Here is an 18,109-nt window from a genome sequence, read left to right as displayed (position 1 = left end):
GACGCCATCCCGGCGTGTCCCCGCGCTGTGGAGAAGAGAGTCAAGGCCAGGAGAGGGAGTTAGAGGGAAAACAGATGGGTTTTCAGAAGTTTTCTGAACAAGGTCTCTGAGTCCGCTAATCTGATATTTATGGGGAGGGAGTTCCATTCTTTGGCAGCCATTACACGAAAGGAACAGCCTCCCATTCTGGCTTTCTTGGTGCGGGGAATTTTAAGCAATCCAGTTCCCCCAGAGCGGAGAGTTCTGTTAGGCTCGTAGGGGATAGCCAGATCAGTCATGTAGGGGGGAGCCTTGTGAGAGATGATCCTGTAGCACATAAGGAGTGCCTTAAATAGGACTCTCTTTTTTATTGGGAGCCAGTGCAGAGTGGCTAGGGCAGGTTTGGAGGCTGCTCTTTTAGGGAGTCTAGGGACTAGGCGTGCTGCCGTATTTTGGAGCACTTGGAGTCTCCTGATGTTTTTTTGTGTTGTTCCGAGCAGAAGCACATTTCCGTAGTCAATCCTCGAGGTCACCAGGGCTTGGGTCATAGTGCACCTGGCTTCAAGAGGGAGGAGGTCTAAGGTACGGTTCAGGGTCTTCATCACCCCGAAGCATTTCCCAACCACTTTGTGCACATGGCTGTCATAGGAGAGCCTGGGATCAACCCAGATCCCCAGGTTCTTAGCTGCTTTACAGGGAGTGGGTAACGGTCCCAGACAAGATGGCCACCACTCCTTGGTCCAACTAGTATCTCTGCCTCCAATTACCGAAACCTCCGTTTTTGAACCGTTTAACTTCAGACAGTGCTGGGTCATCCAGCCTGCCAGAGTCTGCATGCAGGTTTTAAAATTATCTGCAGCAATGGAGGGGGCTTGGGACAGGGAGATGAGAAGTTGGGTATCGTCGGCATATGAAACTAATTCAATGCCGAACGATTGGACCACTTCAGCCAAGGGGGCCATGTACAGGTTGAACAGGGTAGGGCTCAGGGCCGAGCCCTGAGGTACCCCCTGTTCTAAGGCTATGCTATCAGAGAGGTACATGCCTCTCTGAACCTGGAAGCAGCGGTTGGTAAGGAAGGCTTTAAGCCAGCCCAGTGCTTCCTGGGTGACCCCGGCTTTGTTCAGACACTGTAGCAAGATGGAGTGAGCCACAGTGTCGAACGCGGCACTAAGGTCAAGCATAATCAGTGCCATAGTCTGGCCCTCATCAGCGCCTGCCCGTAAGGTTTCGGTCGCTCTCAGAAGGGCGGTTTCGGTGGAGTATCCTGCCCTAAACCCTGACTGGGAGCTGTGGAAGGCATTGTTTGACTCAAGATGGGCCATGAGTTGGCGGTTAGCTATTTTTTCGGCCACCTTCGCCAAATAAGGTAACAGCGAGATGGGCCGCAGGTTTTCAAGGATATCCTGACTTATGTTGGGTTTTTTCTTTATTGGAAGTACGATGGCTTTCTTCCACTCCGCAGGGAGGGTAGCCGTGACAAAGGAGAGTTGGAGAATGTGTCTAAAATGTTGTTCTAAGGCTTTAAGGCTAGCTGCTAGTATCTTGGGAGGGGCAGGATCCCGAGGGGAGCCTGATTTAATGCTTTTGCAGATACTATTGAAAATGGTCGTGGGAGGGACAGAGAAGCATTTTAGACATGTCTTAGTGTGAGTGATCTCCAAGTTCTCTGTGAAGTCGGATCCCAAAGGCACATCATTAGCAAAATTAGCATAGATGTTGGTGATTTTGCTGGCAAAGTATTTAGCAATATTATTGCATGTTTCAACCGAGTCATTCTGAGCAATGCTCTCATTTGTAACCACCGAGATTTCTTTGAAGATTTTGAAAAGCTCCTTAGAGGAGTTTTCAGCCTCTCCAATGCGGGTTTTGTAATGAAGTGCTTTAGCGGCACGGATGAGTTTGTAGTAGCTCGCGTGAGCTTTTTTATAGTGGTCTTTAGCTATGGGGCAGAATTTAATGCGCCACTCACGTTCCAGTTTCTTGCAAGCAGATTTTGCAACCTGAAGATCTGAAGTCAACCACGGGGAGGGTTTCCTTCTCTTCTTATTGATTACTGACCTACGAATAGGAGCAGTTTTTATCTAGGGCAGTTAGTACACAATTCTTGAGGCAGGTATAGGCAGTCTCACAGTCAGACCCTCCAGGAGGACCTGCCGCTTCAAGATTGTCGATGAAAGTGTCTAAATTAAAATTTTTCCACTTTCGACATTGGTAAATCTGCGAGCTATCACTCCTTGTTGCAGATTTGGACACCCATATTTGTAGGGGAATAACAAAATGGTCAGACCAGGGAACGGGTATAGGGGGAAGAGCTTCAACTCCATTCCAGTTACCAAAGATAGGGTCAAGCAAGTGACCATGTCTGTGCGTAGGGTCCTGGTTTTTTAGAGCTAGCTGCAAAGAGAGAAGTTCTGCTTTTATATACGAGGCATCCTTGTCTTGGGCATCGTCAAAATGAATATTCATGTCGCCAAGCACCAGGAGTCTGGATTTCCTCAAGGCGAGATGTGCTGTCGCCTCTATTAGGCTAGTTGTAAAATCAAACAATCTGCCAGGGGGTCTGTATATTAGGATACCTGATAGGGAGTGTTGGGGCCCCAGTGTGATCGAGAATGAGGCAGCTTCGCTGTGGTCAATAGTCAGGGGGGCTAGGGAGCATTCCAGAGGAGCTCTAACAGCGATAGCTATTCCTCCACCTCTACCGTCTTGCCTATCAAGTCTAGAGAGTGAGTAGCCTGGAGGCATCGCCTCAATAATATCTGGATCAGAATTTTCACCGAGCCATGTTTCAGTTAGTAGCAGAATATCGAGGGCTTCATCCTCGAGAAGGTTATACACTTGAATGCAGTGTTTACTGAGAGATCTGCAGTTAAGCAATGCAGCTTTTATCAGGTTTTGAGAGGGGTGTTTAAGTGAGCCAATGTCAGGAGTAAAAGAGCACACAGAACATCGCCTTCCTCCCCATACAGATCGGATTCGTCGCTACACGCCGCTACATCCAGCGGAATTGTCGCTAACGCCTCCCTAGGGTCTCAGGAGTAACGCATTCCTTGTTTTCCACCGCAACAGCTTCTGTTTTGGAACTTTGTTGCATTTAAAGGTACTGTTGGCTAAACGTGACGTTACTGTGAACTTTTCACGCAACTGGGGGTTATTTTAACGCTAACATTAGGAACTCTTTTGCAACCATATTCTTGAACTGTGTATGTTGGCTTTTTGTCGTTTTGGTCTTGTGTAGTTTAGATTAAATACCTTTATTTTTCTAAACTGTTGTGGAGTCAGTTTGTGGTGTTTTCACTGTGTTACTGTGAGTTTTGGTACAAATACTTTACACATTGCCTTTGATAAGCCTTGACTGCTCGTGCCAAGCTACCAAGGGGGAGAGCAGGGGTTATCTCAGAGGGTTTCCTCCTTACCCTGACTAGAAGCAAGGTTCCCTACTTGGACAGTGGTACCTACCTCTGCCAACTAGAGACCCCCAGTTCTAACAGCTGTCAAGATTATTTAACTCATATTCCCAATCTTATGCATCGTTTTGTATTAGTCGACGACACGGAAGCCAATATTATGCAATCTCCTTTTATTGCCAGCTCACACAGCAGCAACAATTTAAAGGAATTTAGAACTTTGAAAACATTCTATTTGTCTATATAGTCCAGCAACAGGCAGCCATCTTCCTTCTTTTATTGCTGCTGCTCATAAGATAAGTAATCTTTATTTTCTCTCCTAAAATTACCTGCATAGTGCAAGCTACTATTGACTATATACGTATTTATTTCCTATTACATTATTTTGGTCATGTTTGTGTTAATATATGCTTGTGACATGAAAATGAATTGCCCTTTAAGGTGTTAATACTCTTGAGCTTATTTTATCCAGTCGGCTTTGGGCTGCCCCCCTTATCACGCCTTTAAACTTAATTACACTTATTTTGCAAACCGAGACTCTTTTCCTAGGTCACCCAGAGACCACAAAATCCTCCCCATCACAGCCAAGTAGCCCAGATTCAAATAACGCGACGGGGCCTCGCTCACATCAACGCGGCCACACATGTTCCGTATCTCCCTGCTTCAATGCGGCTCACGCAACCGGCTGCACCGCTGCCGGCGCGTACGTGAGCTCATAACTGATTAAATTGGCTTACCGCACACCTAGGCTTCATCCTCACGCCTCCTCATAACCTTGCTCCTGGGGGCACCATACCTCACATATCTATGCTGGTGCGGCCGCAACTCCAAACGCGACCGTACCAGGAACATTTATCAAGCCCATAACACAAAACAAGGAAGTCAAGCCCACCACATCATTTCTTTCATATTTGAATGACGGTTGCAACGAAGCAGAGCACCTATTAACTCATGCTGCCCCAGCTGGTCATATATTTAGCTAAATCCCTCCTAATTAGGCAATTATACGCCCATATATTGTAGTTTTAACCCTTACCCACAAAGGGAGTCTCTTAGCTCATTCGTTACATATAATTACTTTAAAAAAAAAAGAATGTCTGAGGAGCAGTTAGATTCCTTAGTTGAGGGGAAATTAGAGGAATTAGTAAATAGAGTTATAGGGAACACCATCAATAAAAAATTAGAAACCCTTTTGAATACCAAAGTAAGTGTCCAACCTGGATGCTCCTCCTGGTCTTATAAATCCCAAAAAAAGGCCATCAGGTGACCACCCTAATAAAAAGTCTAAGAAATCTAAAGGGGTCATTGAGGGTTTACCAGATGAATCCGGTGATAAAGTCAGTGTGTTCGACACTGTGGATGGGCATGAAAGAGGCCCGTTTGTCCCTATATCCAGTGAGTCCGATGACAATTAGACATGCGAGCCAGAACTGGAATTGTCCTGCTCTTCAGAGTTTGACTCTGATTGCAAGGACTCGCCCACGACTATAAAAGGGACATCTGATGAGGCATCAAAGGCCTCCGGGTCTAAGATGGGGATTCTTGACCCATTTGGGCACAATATGTTTGACCCCTCCTTATAAAAAATCACCTGTAACCTGAATGGACCCCTTCCCAGCATGTGGCTGAATATATTACCTTCTGGTTGAGAAGGGAGATCCCTAAGGAGTGAGGTTTCGTTTACGATGCCCTCGGCCATCCCTCCCCGACAAGATAACCGTAACACCCAAAGGTCGTGTCATTCATTAACAATGGGGGGAAAATACCCTAGAAGAGGCCTAGATAGAGGCCTAAAGTCCTGGTACAGACTCCTGGACATTACTGGCACCCTCACCAAAATCTTTGAGATAGCCGAGAAGACTTACCTGAGCGAAACTCAGGTCGACCCAAAAGAACTGCGAGAGTGGGCGCAGAGAGGAGTTTGAATCCTTGGGAATGCAAACACAGCTCTTTAAAATGAAAGAAGGAAAAGCATTCTCTTGAACCTCAACCCCAAACTAAAAGAGCTTGCCAATAGAGAAAGGGGACCTTTTTCCCAGGTTAACTTTAGGGCGATGACTTCATAAAAGAGATGGATAAATATGTGGGCATCTTTAGCTCTATACAGAAATCTCAAAAGGAGATAAGGAAGGTTTTTCACGACAGAGTGTTTGGAAGGGCCGGGCGAACAAGTGATCGGTTCCCCCGGCTGGAGTATCCCTTCCTCAAGACCCTTTATGGCACAAGGCAATAGGTCCTTTCAACAAGCCTATGGCTCCTATTCTAACTTCTACCCCCAAAGACAAAGAGGGCACTTCAGAAACACCAGAGGCGACAAAAGACAAAAAAGCTTCTCATCAGGTAGGTCATATGAAAGACCTTTCAGGTTCCCCTATAAAGGTGGGAGGGAGACTAGCCCAGTTCTGTGGAAACTGGAATTTAGTGACACAGGACCCTTGGGTGTTACAAACGGTCAGGGGATACTGCATAGAATTCAAAGACACATCCTTTCAACATAGACATCTTTGTAGACAGAATAAATACTCAACTGACACATTTTTTCAGTTGGAAACCAGACCCTCAAGCTGTTGGGGTAGATGCCTTCCTACAGGACTGGAGAGGTCTAAGGCCATATGCCTTCCCGCCATTTGTTATGCTATCCAGGTTCCTCCTACAAACACGCAGATTCAACGAAACAGTAGTAGTGGTAACTCCACTTTGGAGATCCCAAGCATGGTTCCCGGTAAATCTGGAAATGTCAGTAGACTTCCCCTTACTAATTCCGAATTTCGAGACCATAGTTCCTGGCCCTTCAGGGAAAATCCATCCTCTAATAGAAGAAGGCTCCCTCACTCTGATGGTATGGAAGATTTCCGGAGACAATGGGAAATCCCTGACCTTTTGCCAGATGCTTTCAGACTCATATCTGAATCCTGGGCATCTGACACGAGAAATGCATATAGACTGGCATGGAATACATGGATTTGCTGGTGTGTTCAATAGGGTATCAATCCCATTTCAACTGATGTAGTCTATGTAATAAATTATCTAACAGAACTATTTGAGTCAGGATTGCCATATAGGTTGGTAAATGTCTGTACATCAGCCATTTCTGATGGTCATTGCTTGATAGATGGACTATTTGTCGTCCAGAATGCTTTAACAAGGAAGATTATGAGAAGCATTAGGGTCCTCAAACCACCCATACTTAAGTACACCTCTCTTTGGGATGTCAAATTGATCCTTCAAGTATTAGAGAACTGGGGTGATAATCAATATTTATCATTTAAAAACTCTCTTGCAAACTCTCAACCCTCCTATGTCTGGTTTCATTTAGATGTACATCCGATGTTAGAGCTTTAGAAGTCACCAGTAAGGCATACCTACCTGAGGGAGTATGTTTCTATATTAAAAGAAGAACTAAGACTCTTTCCTCAACAGTTTTCTACCCTAAGACTGTGTGTGGTGCAATATTTGAAAGAATACCAAAGGAGAACACTTAATCTAAGAAACGTGTCGCACAACTACTAATCTCTCATAAGAAGCCTCACAAAGCCGTCCCCCCCTACCTTAGCTAGATACATGAAAGATGTTATGAATGAAGGGGGTATGGACACCTCTATTTTTGGAGCACATTCGCTTAGAGGTTCCTCAGCCTCCAAAGATTTCATCTTGGGAGGAGGTTTACAGGACATTTTAAGAGCAGCCAGGGCCGTTTCTAGGTGTTTTGCCGCCCTAGGCGAGAATTAAAAAATGCCGCCCCCTCCCTTTTATTACCATCACTCTCTCCCCCGTCATCCAGGCTAGAAGAATAAATGCATTAGATATAAAATAACTTGTATGATATAATCTGCCTACCCTTGGCATGATTTTCTTCTGAGCTGCCACCTGTCTGCCCTGTTACCGCTGAGAACTGACTGTACATCACATAGCAGTCTGTCTTCGTCTCACTGACTGTAAAGGTGTGTTAGTAGCCGCTCGCACCTGGTTCAGGTGATTGATTGTGAGAGCCACTGTGGTGCTTGCCAACGTAACTTCTCAGTGCGCCAAGTATCAGAGTCAGCAGAGCTTGTAATGTAGCTCTGTGTGACAAACTGCGAGTGGGGTGATGGTGCCACCAGCAGGGTTTAGCGCAGGTAGTGGGTGGCATGCAGGACCAGACCAGGGCGCACTGCTCAGTAATGCAGCTTGTGGATTATGATGTGACTCGTTTTAGAGGTCCTTGTTGCTCAAATGGGTGTCATTTCTGTAATTTATATATTTTTCTTGTTTTTATTGCTAGACTTTGTTCGTGAATAAGTGTCACTCATATTCGTTGAAATGTCACTCATAATTACAATGAATTCAAGAAAATGTCACACATAGCAATCTGAAACCTTATTAATTATTTAATTCAGGTGGTTAATTCACGGCCATCACACAGGGGCCATCCCAGCCAGGGGGCACTAGAGCAGCGCGCCAGCCGACTGTGCCGACACACACAGTCCGTCCCCTGCGCGCGCCGAGATAGATCGATTATGGCACTGGTGCGCTGTGCGCGTCAAACTCACGCGGCGTCACCGTCACTGGGCTGCCCTCCCTGGCTGAAGCACTGCTCACCGATTGGCCACAAATTTTGCCCTTGGGCCGTCATTGAAAGCGCTATCCAGCGCTACAAGATTGACGGCCCTGGGGACCCACACTTAGCAGCACAGCACTAGTAGTAGTGTGTCCGTCCCGCTCCACACTCGCCACTACTCTAGGGTGCGCGCCACCCCCGCCACTAATCTAGGGTGTGCGCTCGGGTCAGCAGGTGCGCTTGCACAGTCAGTGCACTCCACTGCATGATTTTTTTTGCCACAGCCCACAACACAATGCCGCCATCACCATTTTGCCGCCCTAGGCGGCCACCTAGTCCTGCCTAATGGCAGAAACGGCCCTGAGAGCAGCCGATTGGTCCAATGAGAGCATGTTCAAAAGTTGTGAGATAATGTGTTGAATGCGCTTTGCACTTGCATAATAAAGGCCTCCGGATTTTATTTTATTAAGTACACGGAGGCAAATATTATATCACCTCTGATACCCGCCCGGGTAGATTAACTTATTTTATACTTTCTTTCAGAGTGACGAGGTTTGTATTTGGATTTCCATGTACGTTTGTTCTTCTGGATACATTCATCAGGAATTCATTTGGACTTAAAGTTTATCTTGTTCGCAGAGCACAAAGAAAGAAGATGGCTGCCTGTTGCTGGACTATATAGACGAATAGAATGTTTTCAAAGTTCTAGATTCCTTTTAATTGTTGCTGCTGTGAAAGCTGGCCATAAAAGGAGACTGCATAATCTTAGCCTCCGTGTCCTTGATAAAATCCCGATTCTCTGGTCATCAGGCTGTGGAAAATTTACATTTGCCATCATTTAGTTGCTTTCCCAAACATGAAAACCTGCCCTTTGGACAAGTTTCCTTGCTCATGTAATGGACAGAGTAATCAGAGCACTGTGCACTTTATTATGTTTTGTGGCTTTTATTCTGGTTTTAGAAATTATTACATAAAACCACTTTTGCTCGCGAACCACAGTGGTTTGCACCTGGCCGCAGTAATATATCTGTCTGAGTTAAAGGATGTCAGAGTTTGGTTTAATGTGACACTTTTATTTCAATGCATGTAAAACATGCATATATAGTGAGATCCCAACAATGGTTTTAAGAAACTGTATTGTACTGTGATTAACTTTGGCCCTATGGTGTTTGTTAAGCAATTTTCAGCTTTGCTTTTTTTATCTGATTGTGATTAATGTAACCTGTTTTTCTGTATGTACACTTTTATGGTTGTTTTTATACAAACTGAATAAAGTTTTGAATTGATTGATTCATTAAGGTTCATTTTAGGTCTAGGTGGTTATTAGGCCAGCTTTGCTCAAGATTATGCCCAGAATGTAGGACCATTAAAAAAACTGCTGGATAAAATGGAGAAGTGTTTATGGAATGAAGAATAAGAGCGTGCTTTGGAAGAAATTAGAAAACGTATTATGATTTCATCATGATGAGTTTGTTAGTGGTTCCAAGTGATCTATAATAATTGATGCTAGTTCAGTTAGCCTTGTTGCTGTTTTGAGTCAGTGGCATGAAAGTAATAAGTACACACAAGCATTATCTACAACCCTCAAAAGTTGTGATAAAATGACAGTACCAGATTATGTGACGTGAGGTACTTGCTTGAGTATGGGCTTTTGAAAAGCTTCATACTTATTAGTGGAGTAATCCTTTTGTTTTGTATATAGACCATAACCCACTTGTGTATTTCAGAAGTGGAAATGGCAAGGCATCTTCAATTTGTACTGGATTGTTCCCAAGGGGAGAAGGGTCAAGACTGATTTGCATATGGCTGGGACCAAACTTTGATGCCATGGTGAGCATAACAACGATGGACTAAACCCAAGTCTGTGACTAAGGGTGAATGTTTGACACAGTTCAGCATTCTGTCCGGCATCTTTTTGTGTTGGTAAAATAAACCTTTTGCGAGTTCTAAATCTTCCTTTGTTAACAATCCTAAGATAGGCCCTAAAGGCCGATATAGCAGAGTGCATCGTTTTTAAAAGTAGTACATATGGCTTTACATTTTACATTGCCTGGCAGTGAAAAACTCTTTAAGTCATTTTTTACTATTGTCAGGCTATCTCCTCCATATACTAACACTGGGCTACCTTATTACATTTAATAAGTGATAACTTCAGTTTAGGAACAGATAGAGAAATGTTTCTTCCACTCTAATGAATTGTTATATGAAATCCTCTTTAATGGTACACTTGGATTTTAAGCTACACTTTTGAAATTCCACTTTTAGAAAGCAATAATTTTGCTGTCCGAACTAATTGTGCCTTTCTACCAAGGTCCTGGGTCACCTGTCTGTAAATGGCTCTCCTGTTGTGGGTATTCTTTCCAGAAATTGGGACAAAAGAAGATTAGATGTGATGGGAGTGGCTCTTCCAGACTGTGAGGATAGTGGGTCTTCCAGACCGGATGGCTGGGGACAAGCTGTACCCTGTAATGATTACACTTAGAAGTCCCTGCCTGTAGCTCACACACAGTAACTTAGCACCAGGCTTGCCCTTGCCTATGACACCCTAGAGCGTTTTGAGCCAGGACCAAAGGAAGAGGTGAACTGACCAGAACCAGTTATGGGGGGAGGCCAGAGAATTCCCCTCACACAAAAGATGGTATCTTCAGGACCTCTTCTCAGAAAACTCCCATATCCGAGGAAGATTGACTGCTCTACTGTCTGAAGAAGGAAGATTGGATCTGCTTGCCTTTGAAAAATGGTTCCCCAGAAGTGATATCAGGGGTTTTCTGGCTGACCTCCTGTTTGTGGTACTGGGACACAACAAGCTTCCAGAGGACTCCCTCCAACTGCCAAGCAGACCAGCACCAACAGTACCTGCCTGAGGTCTGCTTCTGGCCTGAGAACTGTTCCCCAGGAGGTGTCACCCAGGTTGTGGGTTCTTGGATGGAATCTGAGTATACTATTTCTGATGACAAAGAAAAGACCTGCAAAGTGACCTTTTCATGCCAATAGCGACCATCTTCGATGACTGCCCACTTAAGGCTCCAGCAAGACCTGCACTTTGCACCGACGGCGACAGCCCGGATAGATCTCCAATGCAAAGCTTCAGTGATGACCAGCTCTTTGCACCTGAAACAGTGACCGCCTGTGATGCCCAACCTGTTCCTCACACCAACAACATGAACAGCAGCTCCTTACAAGGATTTGAGAAGGTAACGGTTCAACAGGACGACTCTGGTCCCTGTATTGACCCCGGCTCCATCGCAACTTGTAAATTTACCATGGTCCAGCGTGACAAGATAATCGTGAGCAGAGCTTTTTGGTGCTATTTTCACCTAAAACTTTAAAATCTCATATCTTCGGTTTTACTGATTGGACTTTTGTCATTTTGGTGTCATTTAAAAAAAATACATTTAACTCCATGTTTCTAAATTGGTTTGGGGTTTTTCTTGTGGTGTGCTTTCACTTTATTAATCTTTTAGAGCTGCATACATACTTTACACGTTGCATCTAAGTTAAACCTGATTGCTTTCGTGCTAAGCTACCAGAGAGTTAGTTAAGCACGCGTTTATTTAATGACTTTTGTGGTTTACTCTTACAAGGATTGTGTTAATTATTTGAGTGGGACTTCCAGCAATCTCATCTAATGACCTAATTTCTTACAAGACATTTCTTAGTTGTGTGTTTTATTCTTTATAATCGGAGGGGGTGTATACTATTTCACAGGGCATTTGCTCTCTTTCTTACTAACTCTAGTTATCCAAGCCTCTTCATTTAGAATATGCAATTGTGATGCCTGTGTATTTCATTTGCTCACCACAAAAGTTTCCTTGGATTTCTCCATAGTGCAGGACCTGGAACCCACAGCTCCTTTAATTCCGTGTGGACCTTTAATTATCTACATTTCGACATCCAAATTAAAAGTCTCATTCACAAACTGCATTTTGTAGTATGTACATGAGTACTACTTACAACAAAAAGCAATTCACAAACCTACGAGTCTAAATAACCACCTCAATCTCTCCTATCTATTCTAGGGGGAAATATTCACACATGTAAGTTTACTACTTAGGGCCTGATTTCGATGCGGATTGGAAAGCTTCCCGACTGAATCAGTTTGGAAATGGTTTCCAACCCACTCAGAGCGGGAGAGTCCGACTGACAGAGTACAATGCATCCGGAAGCTTCCGGATACGATTTGGTTGGACTCCCATTGACTTCAATGGGAGCATATGTTCCTAATCGCATCATAATTGGATCCTGGGTCAGAAGAACATGTTCCCGATTCGATTTGGAAGGAGCAAATGCCATTAGGAAGCCTTCCTAACCGTATCAGAATAGGACGCGGTTGTAAACGTCTCCAACTGTCGGTCGGAACCGTTCTGACTGCATCCTAATCAGGCGGATTGATTCCTTTCAGGCCAACCCATTAGGATGGAGTCGGTCACAAAAGAATGCAACCAGACATAACGACTGGCATCCAACGGGCTCGGAGAGCCCATCCGCCAGTCGGAATGCTTACAGTAATCCCAAAGGCGGATTTTTCCACCACAGGGATTATGATGTCGGGTTCCGACAGCCTTTCTGTTCTGGCCTTTCTGACACAGAAAGGATGTCGGAAGTCGACTTTGGGGGTCACCAGCAGGGCCCCCATGGGTGCAAGGCCTCCGTGTGGCAGCCGAGGGGGCACCTATGGTGGCCCCTGTTGATCTCTGCACCGTGTGACAGGCACCTTAAGGTGCCTGCCACAGGGTGCAGGGTTGAACTGCACCTCGCATTTTTACAATGAGAGCATTCATTCGGGTCGGAATGCATGCTCCCATTGTAAAGAATAGGAGTGCAACCGAACAGTGTTCGGTCGCATCCTAATTGCTGGTTTGGGACCGCCGACAGGAGGTCGATCCCAGAACCAAATCGATGTCAGACAGACTCAGGTCTGTCCGACATCAAAATCGTCCCCTTAGTAGTAAATGTGGGAGGGCGAGGGTATCACTGGAAAGGGGGCATACTTACTATTAAATCGGAGGGGTTTAGGGGGATTAAAGTGGGGTCTAGGGAGAGTTAGAGAGATACAGGAACCCACCACCCACAAAAGAGTAAGCCCACCATGATTCACAAACTGCACATTTTAAATTACTACAGTCAAAAAGGACCTAAAACAGCAGTAAATGTACTCCCTCTCAGATCTGGAGTAAGCCCAGCACCACACATGGTCTGCCACTGGTACTGATACATTCAGAGGTATGCAGTTCCTAAGAAAGAAGAGGAAAGGTCGGAGGTGCCTATTGTAGTAACTCCAGCAGTAGCAAAGGTTGGGCACTGTTGGACATTGCAAGACTAGCCCAAAGAGGAGCTGCCCGCTGATGAAGCATGACACCCCTTGGGGTGTGTGAGGGCTCTTGTTCCTGATGAAACAGATCCCGACTTGATACATCAGGCACCTCTGACCTTTCCTTTCTTTTTCTTAGGAACTGCATACCTCTGAATGTACCTGTACCTCTGGGGGTCGTGTACGCTGGACCTTCACTCGCCCCTTGTCCCTGTTGTTGTATACTCAGCCACTGATACTGGAACAAATAATGGATGTAGAGACTTGACACCTCACAGAAAACAATGCTAAATTATTTAAAGTAGTAAAAAATATAAATATATATATTGTAAGGTGAAAATAAAACGTAAACATATTTTAGTATTTTTAATTTAGAAGTAATTGTAATATTAACTTTGTATTGAAATATAATTACATTATTTTAAATTATTTTATACATTGCTTTCAATAATTATTAATACATATAAAAATAATTTTTTTTTACATTAGTTGGGATTTATTTAAAAATGGAAACTTCAGAAAACATTTTTATTTCTATTAGTGTATTCAAACTAATCACATTTTAAATTAAGTTAATGGTGCTGTATTATTAGTTTATATTTGTTTTACATTTAAAATAAATATATAAAATTAATTCACTTTAACATTTCGAATAAAAATATTTTTAGGAATTGTTTAAAAGTTTTAAAAACCGTTTTTACTTTTCCCTATATTTTTCTATAGGGAGCTCTTAACCACTGGGGTAGAAATCTCCCTAGGATAAATATAGGGGAAATGTATGTAGAATATTAAAGTTAATAAAAAAAAGGAAAAATATAGTTTTATTTATTTATTTGCATGAACATTACAATTGTTGTTTATATATTCATTTCAAATGTAGAACAAAACAAAGAAATGCTCAAGTACTAATAACTTAATTTTTATTTAAATATTTAATTAATTTAAATGTATTAAATGTTATGAACGTTATTTTTAAAGATTTAGAAAAAAATCTCAACTAAAGTACATTATTTATATTTATTATGTATTATAATTTACAAAGCATTATGTAAAGAAATAATCTACATGAATGTAATTATTGTTGAAAAAAAATGTTTACATTTGTCTTTAAATGAAAATGTTTAAAATACTGTACCATAAAATAATATGTATTCATTTAATCGTATTTAACTGTTTTAACATTAAATTAACGTTATATATATTTTTTAAAGTTGTATTAAGTTATTTTGATTCAACATTATCTCCCAAAGGGTTCTTTTTTAAGGCCCTGCCTTCATTATTTTCTAAGGGAGGGTGTCGCAGGCTCAGTGCTTGCCATGTGTGATGCTGGACTTACCACTGATCCTTTTTGCATGTATCAACTTACACTTATAAATGTTAATCCATTCACTGTTTTAGGAGATGGAGACATGTAAGTCTAAAAGGTTGAGTAACTTTAAACTCTTAAATGATGAATAGTCAAAAGAAGTAAAGATACTCAAAAGTTTAAATGCAAAGTTATAAGTTACTCATAGGTATAAGATACCTTTGTGACCATCCCCTTAAGACGTCAACCATTTATTGGTGTTTCCACCAATCATTTATGGGCAAGGTGCCACAATATACACTCACATATTTACTGAGAACACGGTTCTGTTGTACTGGTATTTCAAAAACTCGCATTTCCGAAATGCAATACTAGCTCCTCCAGCAGCAAGTCCTTGTTTATGTGTTTTATGTTATCATGAATTAACTTTAAAGCATTGGTCTTTTCTGAGTAGTGGAGGACAAGCCACTGAAAGCTCGAGTCAGGCTCATGCCAGATGCCTGGCTTTGGCTCCACTCAAGGATCTCAATCTCAACCCTAAAAGAAGCCAGGATTTTGCAGGAGTACATGTAGCCTATGGATGCAGCCGCCCACCATGTAAATGTGGGAGCAGGTTAAAATCCGGGCCTCAGCTCAGCATCTTGTGAATCCTGGAAAATCTACCTGTGCTAAAAAAACATGTAACACAGTTTGTGTTTGTTGTGAAATGCTGTTATGGCCTTGGTCAAGGTTTTCTCTATGTAAAACTGTGAAAAACAAAATATAAATTTTGCTTGTTACCCTAACTCCAATGTCACCCTCCAAGAATTAGGACAAAGCACTAACATGTCATGTCATAAACAGATGCCCACCAGTCTAGTGGCTGGATTGTACAGTGTGAAACTTGGAAATCTGGGATCAATTCATGCTCCCCTGCTTGACCAAACTGTGTGATCAAAGGCAAACATTTTATTTCACTGAATGTCTTTTTTGTCCATTATCACATATGAAATTGCCCTCAAATACACAAACTTTCTTTTTTAATAAATACTTCTCAATGCAGTGATAAAAATGTTACAAGCCAAAGTGAAACGGTTCAGCTAGTTATAGAAATACACTTTTAAATGTATTGAAGACACATTTTAATGTTCTAACATGTTTGCTTCATGATTTACATGCCGCTTATTTTTAAGGTTCTGCTCATGCATAACACTTAGGGCATGATTACGAAAGTCCACCAGACATTGACACGGAAGCATGACCGCCCGACTAGGAGTCAGAGGTCCCGTTGGCCGCATTGCAATGCGACCGCCTTCACGGTGGTCGCAATCTGTATATTTTGTATTGAGTCGTGTGCTGCGGGCATCAGCACAAGCTGCAATACAAAAGATTTAAAACATCACTGCACTATGTGGAGGCACCCTGTTGTGCATGTCACATGGTGCAGGGGTGTTTAGGGGGCACCATAGATGCCCCACAGGGCCCATAGCGGAGGGCCAGGATGGAAGGGGCCCCCAAAGTCACTTTCTGCCTGTCTTTTCATGGCGGGTTAACCGTCATGAAATGGTCGGCAGAAAGGGACATCCTAAATACCTATGGTGGTGCCTGAGCAGGTACCACCCCATTGTAGGGAACAGGAGTCCGACCGCCGCACTGATGGGATCCTTGATCCTGTCAGACATGGCAGTCTTTTCCCCTGACCGTCAAAAGCTGACTGTCTGCATCCTAATACGGCGGTCGGATCCAATGGGCTGGATGGCTATGGGACCGCCACTGTAAGGCCGTCGGTGGCAGTCCCTCTGCCATCGTAATCAGGCCCTACGTGCCCAAACCGACCCTTGCCTCGGCTCGCCCTGTTAATTTGTTGGCTCGCCCATCTCTACGTCTGAGTCCCCACGTAGAAGGCCTCTGGGCGTAGGTGTCTATTCAAAGCAGATACCCCACACTCCTTCAGGACCCTACCTCTCCCTACGAATTTCGTACCACATTTTAGAGCAATGCACCCGTAACCTAACCTACCACCTCCTCCATCAGGGACAGAAGAAAAACTCACAGTTACAACCGTATGACTTTATGAACGGTCCCTTGCCCCCATTTTACTTCCTTGCCTTCATCAAAGACCACCGCAGACCCCTGCCCCAAAGGCTTTATATTTGCTGTCTTCCTACAGCTAGTCCAAAAGAAGGTGGAAGACATAATTGTCACAACTGCCCCTGTACCTCCTCCGTGCTGTGTCTGAACTTTGAATACCCTTCCTCCATCTATCTCCCCCAGCACCCCCCTCCCCCACCCCCAAGGCAAGCCCTCCTTCCACCACCTTGGACCAAAGCTGAGTTACCGCAGCCTCCCGCCACACACTCACTCCAAACTTCCCCTGCCCGCTCACCTCCTCCACCAGCGCCGAGAGCTGTTCCAATGGGCTATAGGAGATTTCCCCGGTCAGCAGCTGCCCCCGTGACCCCGCCAGACTCAGGGGCTCTTCCCCCTTCTTGAGGAAATAGACAGCCTTGCTCTTGCCGCCGGGTGGGAAGTGCTCTGCGGGCATCAGCTGCCCCGCCGGGCTCAGCGCCAGCAGCAGCAGGCTTCGCTCTGGCCGGTCCACGAAAGCCTGCACAGCCGCCCGGTACTCCTCGGTGGCCAGCAGCTTCTGCCACCGATCCGGCTTCAGCCTCAGCGAGCGGAGCACCGTCTGCTCCAGGAAAAGCAGGCGGCCGTCCGCACTCGGGGCCTCGGGCTCCGACATGGCGGCTGCGGGCACTGAGCGAGGCTAGGAAGAGTGGCGGAGCCGGGGAGCGCTGCGCTCACAATGCTGCCAGTGTGACCGGCCTCCGTGGTTGGCGTCCTCGGTCTCCCTGGTTACAGTGTTTACATCCTGCTCCCTGGGGCAAGGGAAGAGACGGCGGTTCGCAAGGTGATGCCGTGATTGGAGGGACTGGAGTGCGGATGAACAGGACCAGGAGTGCTTCAGGGCAAAGGGGCTCAGACTCTGGCCCTGTTACCGACTCTGGGCTCCATGGCTGGCGCCCAGGGTCTCCCTGGTTACAGTGTTTACTGCTGCTAAGCTCTCTGGAGCAAAGCTAACATTATGAGGTGGAACATGAAGACGGACAAGACAACTGAGCTGTAAGAGCTCAGCTCCGCGTGATGCCATGTACTTTGCATGCCATGGCAAAATTAATATATTACACAGTCTCATAGATGAGCATTCCAAGACACAGCATAGTCCAATGTTGTTTACCATAGCTCACCTCACCATATATGTACCATACCAAATACAAAGGCCACCTTACCATTTATGTACCACACCAAATATACCGTACGTTTATATTATGCGGATACAAACTATAGTACACCATGCAATGATGCCGTGTCGTGCTATATTCGTCTATGCCCTGCCACAGAGCTTTCGAGATCCTCAGGTCCATCATGCACGAGTAGCACACCCAGGCCAGTTTTTTTCTATGCATTCTGGGACTTACAGCCCTGAATTTGCAAGTCTAAGCAGGAATACAAATGCCACAATTCAAAGCAACAAAAACCTGAATTGGATGAGTAAATAGCACACGGAAAAGGGAAATTCGCGAACT

General features: G+C 44.4%; 1 protein-coding gene across 1 annotated transcript in view; it reads right to left on the bottom strand.

The window, feature by feature from the left end:
• DNAH9 (dynein axonemal heavy chain 9) overlaps positions 1 to 17,324 on the bottom strand; it is a 1,435,662-nt gene extending 1,418,338 nt beyond the window's left edge. Inside the window, exon 1 of the mRNA XM_086930591.1 lies at positions 16,909 to 17,324. Coding sequence (XP_086786717.1) covers positions 16,909 to 17,265 — 357 coding nt within the window. The 5' untranslated portion in view covers positions 17,266 to 17,324. The remainder of the gene's footprint in view (positions 1 to 16,908) is intronic.
• Between the last annotated feature and the right edge of the window lie 785 nt (positions 17,325 to 18,109).

This window comes from Lissotriton vulgaris, chromosome 7 (assembly GCF_964263255.1).
Source record: "Lissotriton vulgaris chromosome 7, aLisVul1.2, whole genome shotgun sequence".
Lineage (NCBI taxonomy): Eukaryota > Metazoa > Chordata > Amphibia > Caudata > Salamandridae > Lissotriton > Lissotriton vulgaris.
The sequence above is the reverse complement of the archived record's forward strand: the minus strand, read 5'-3'. Positions and strand labels throughout refer to the sequence as shown.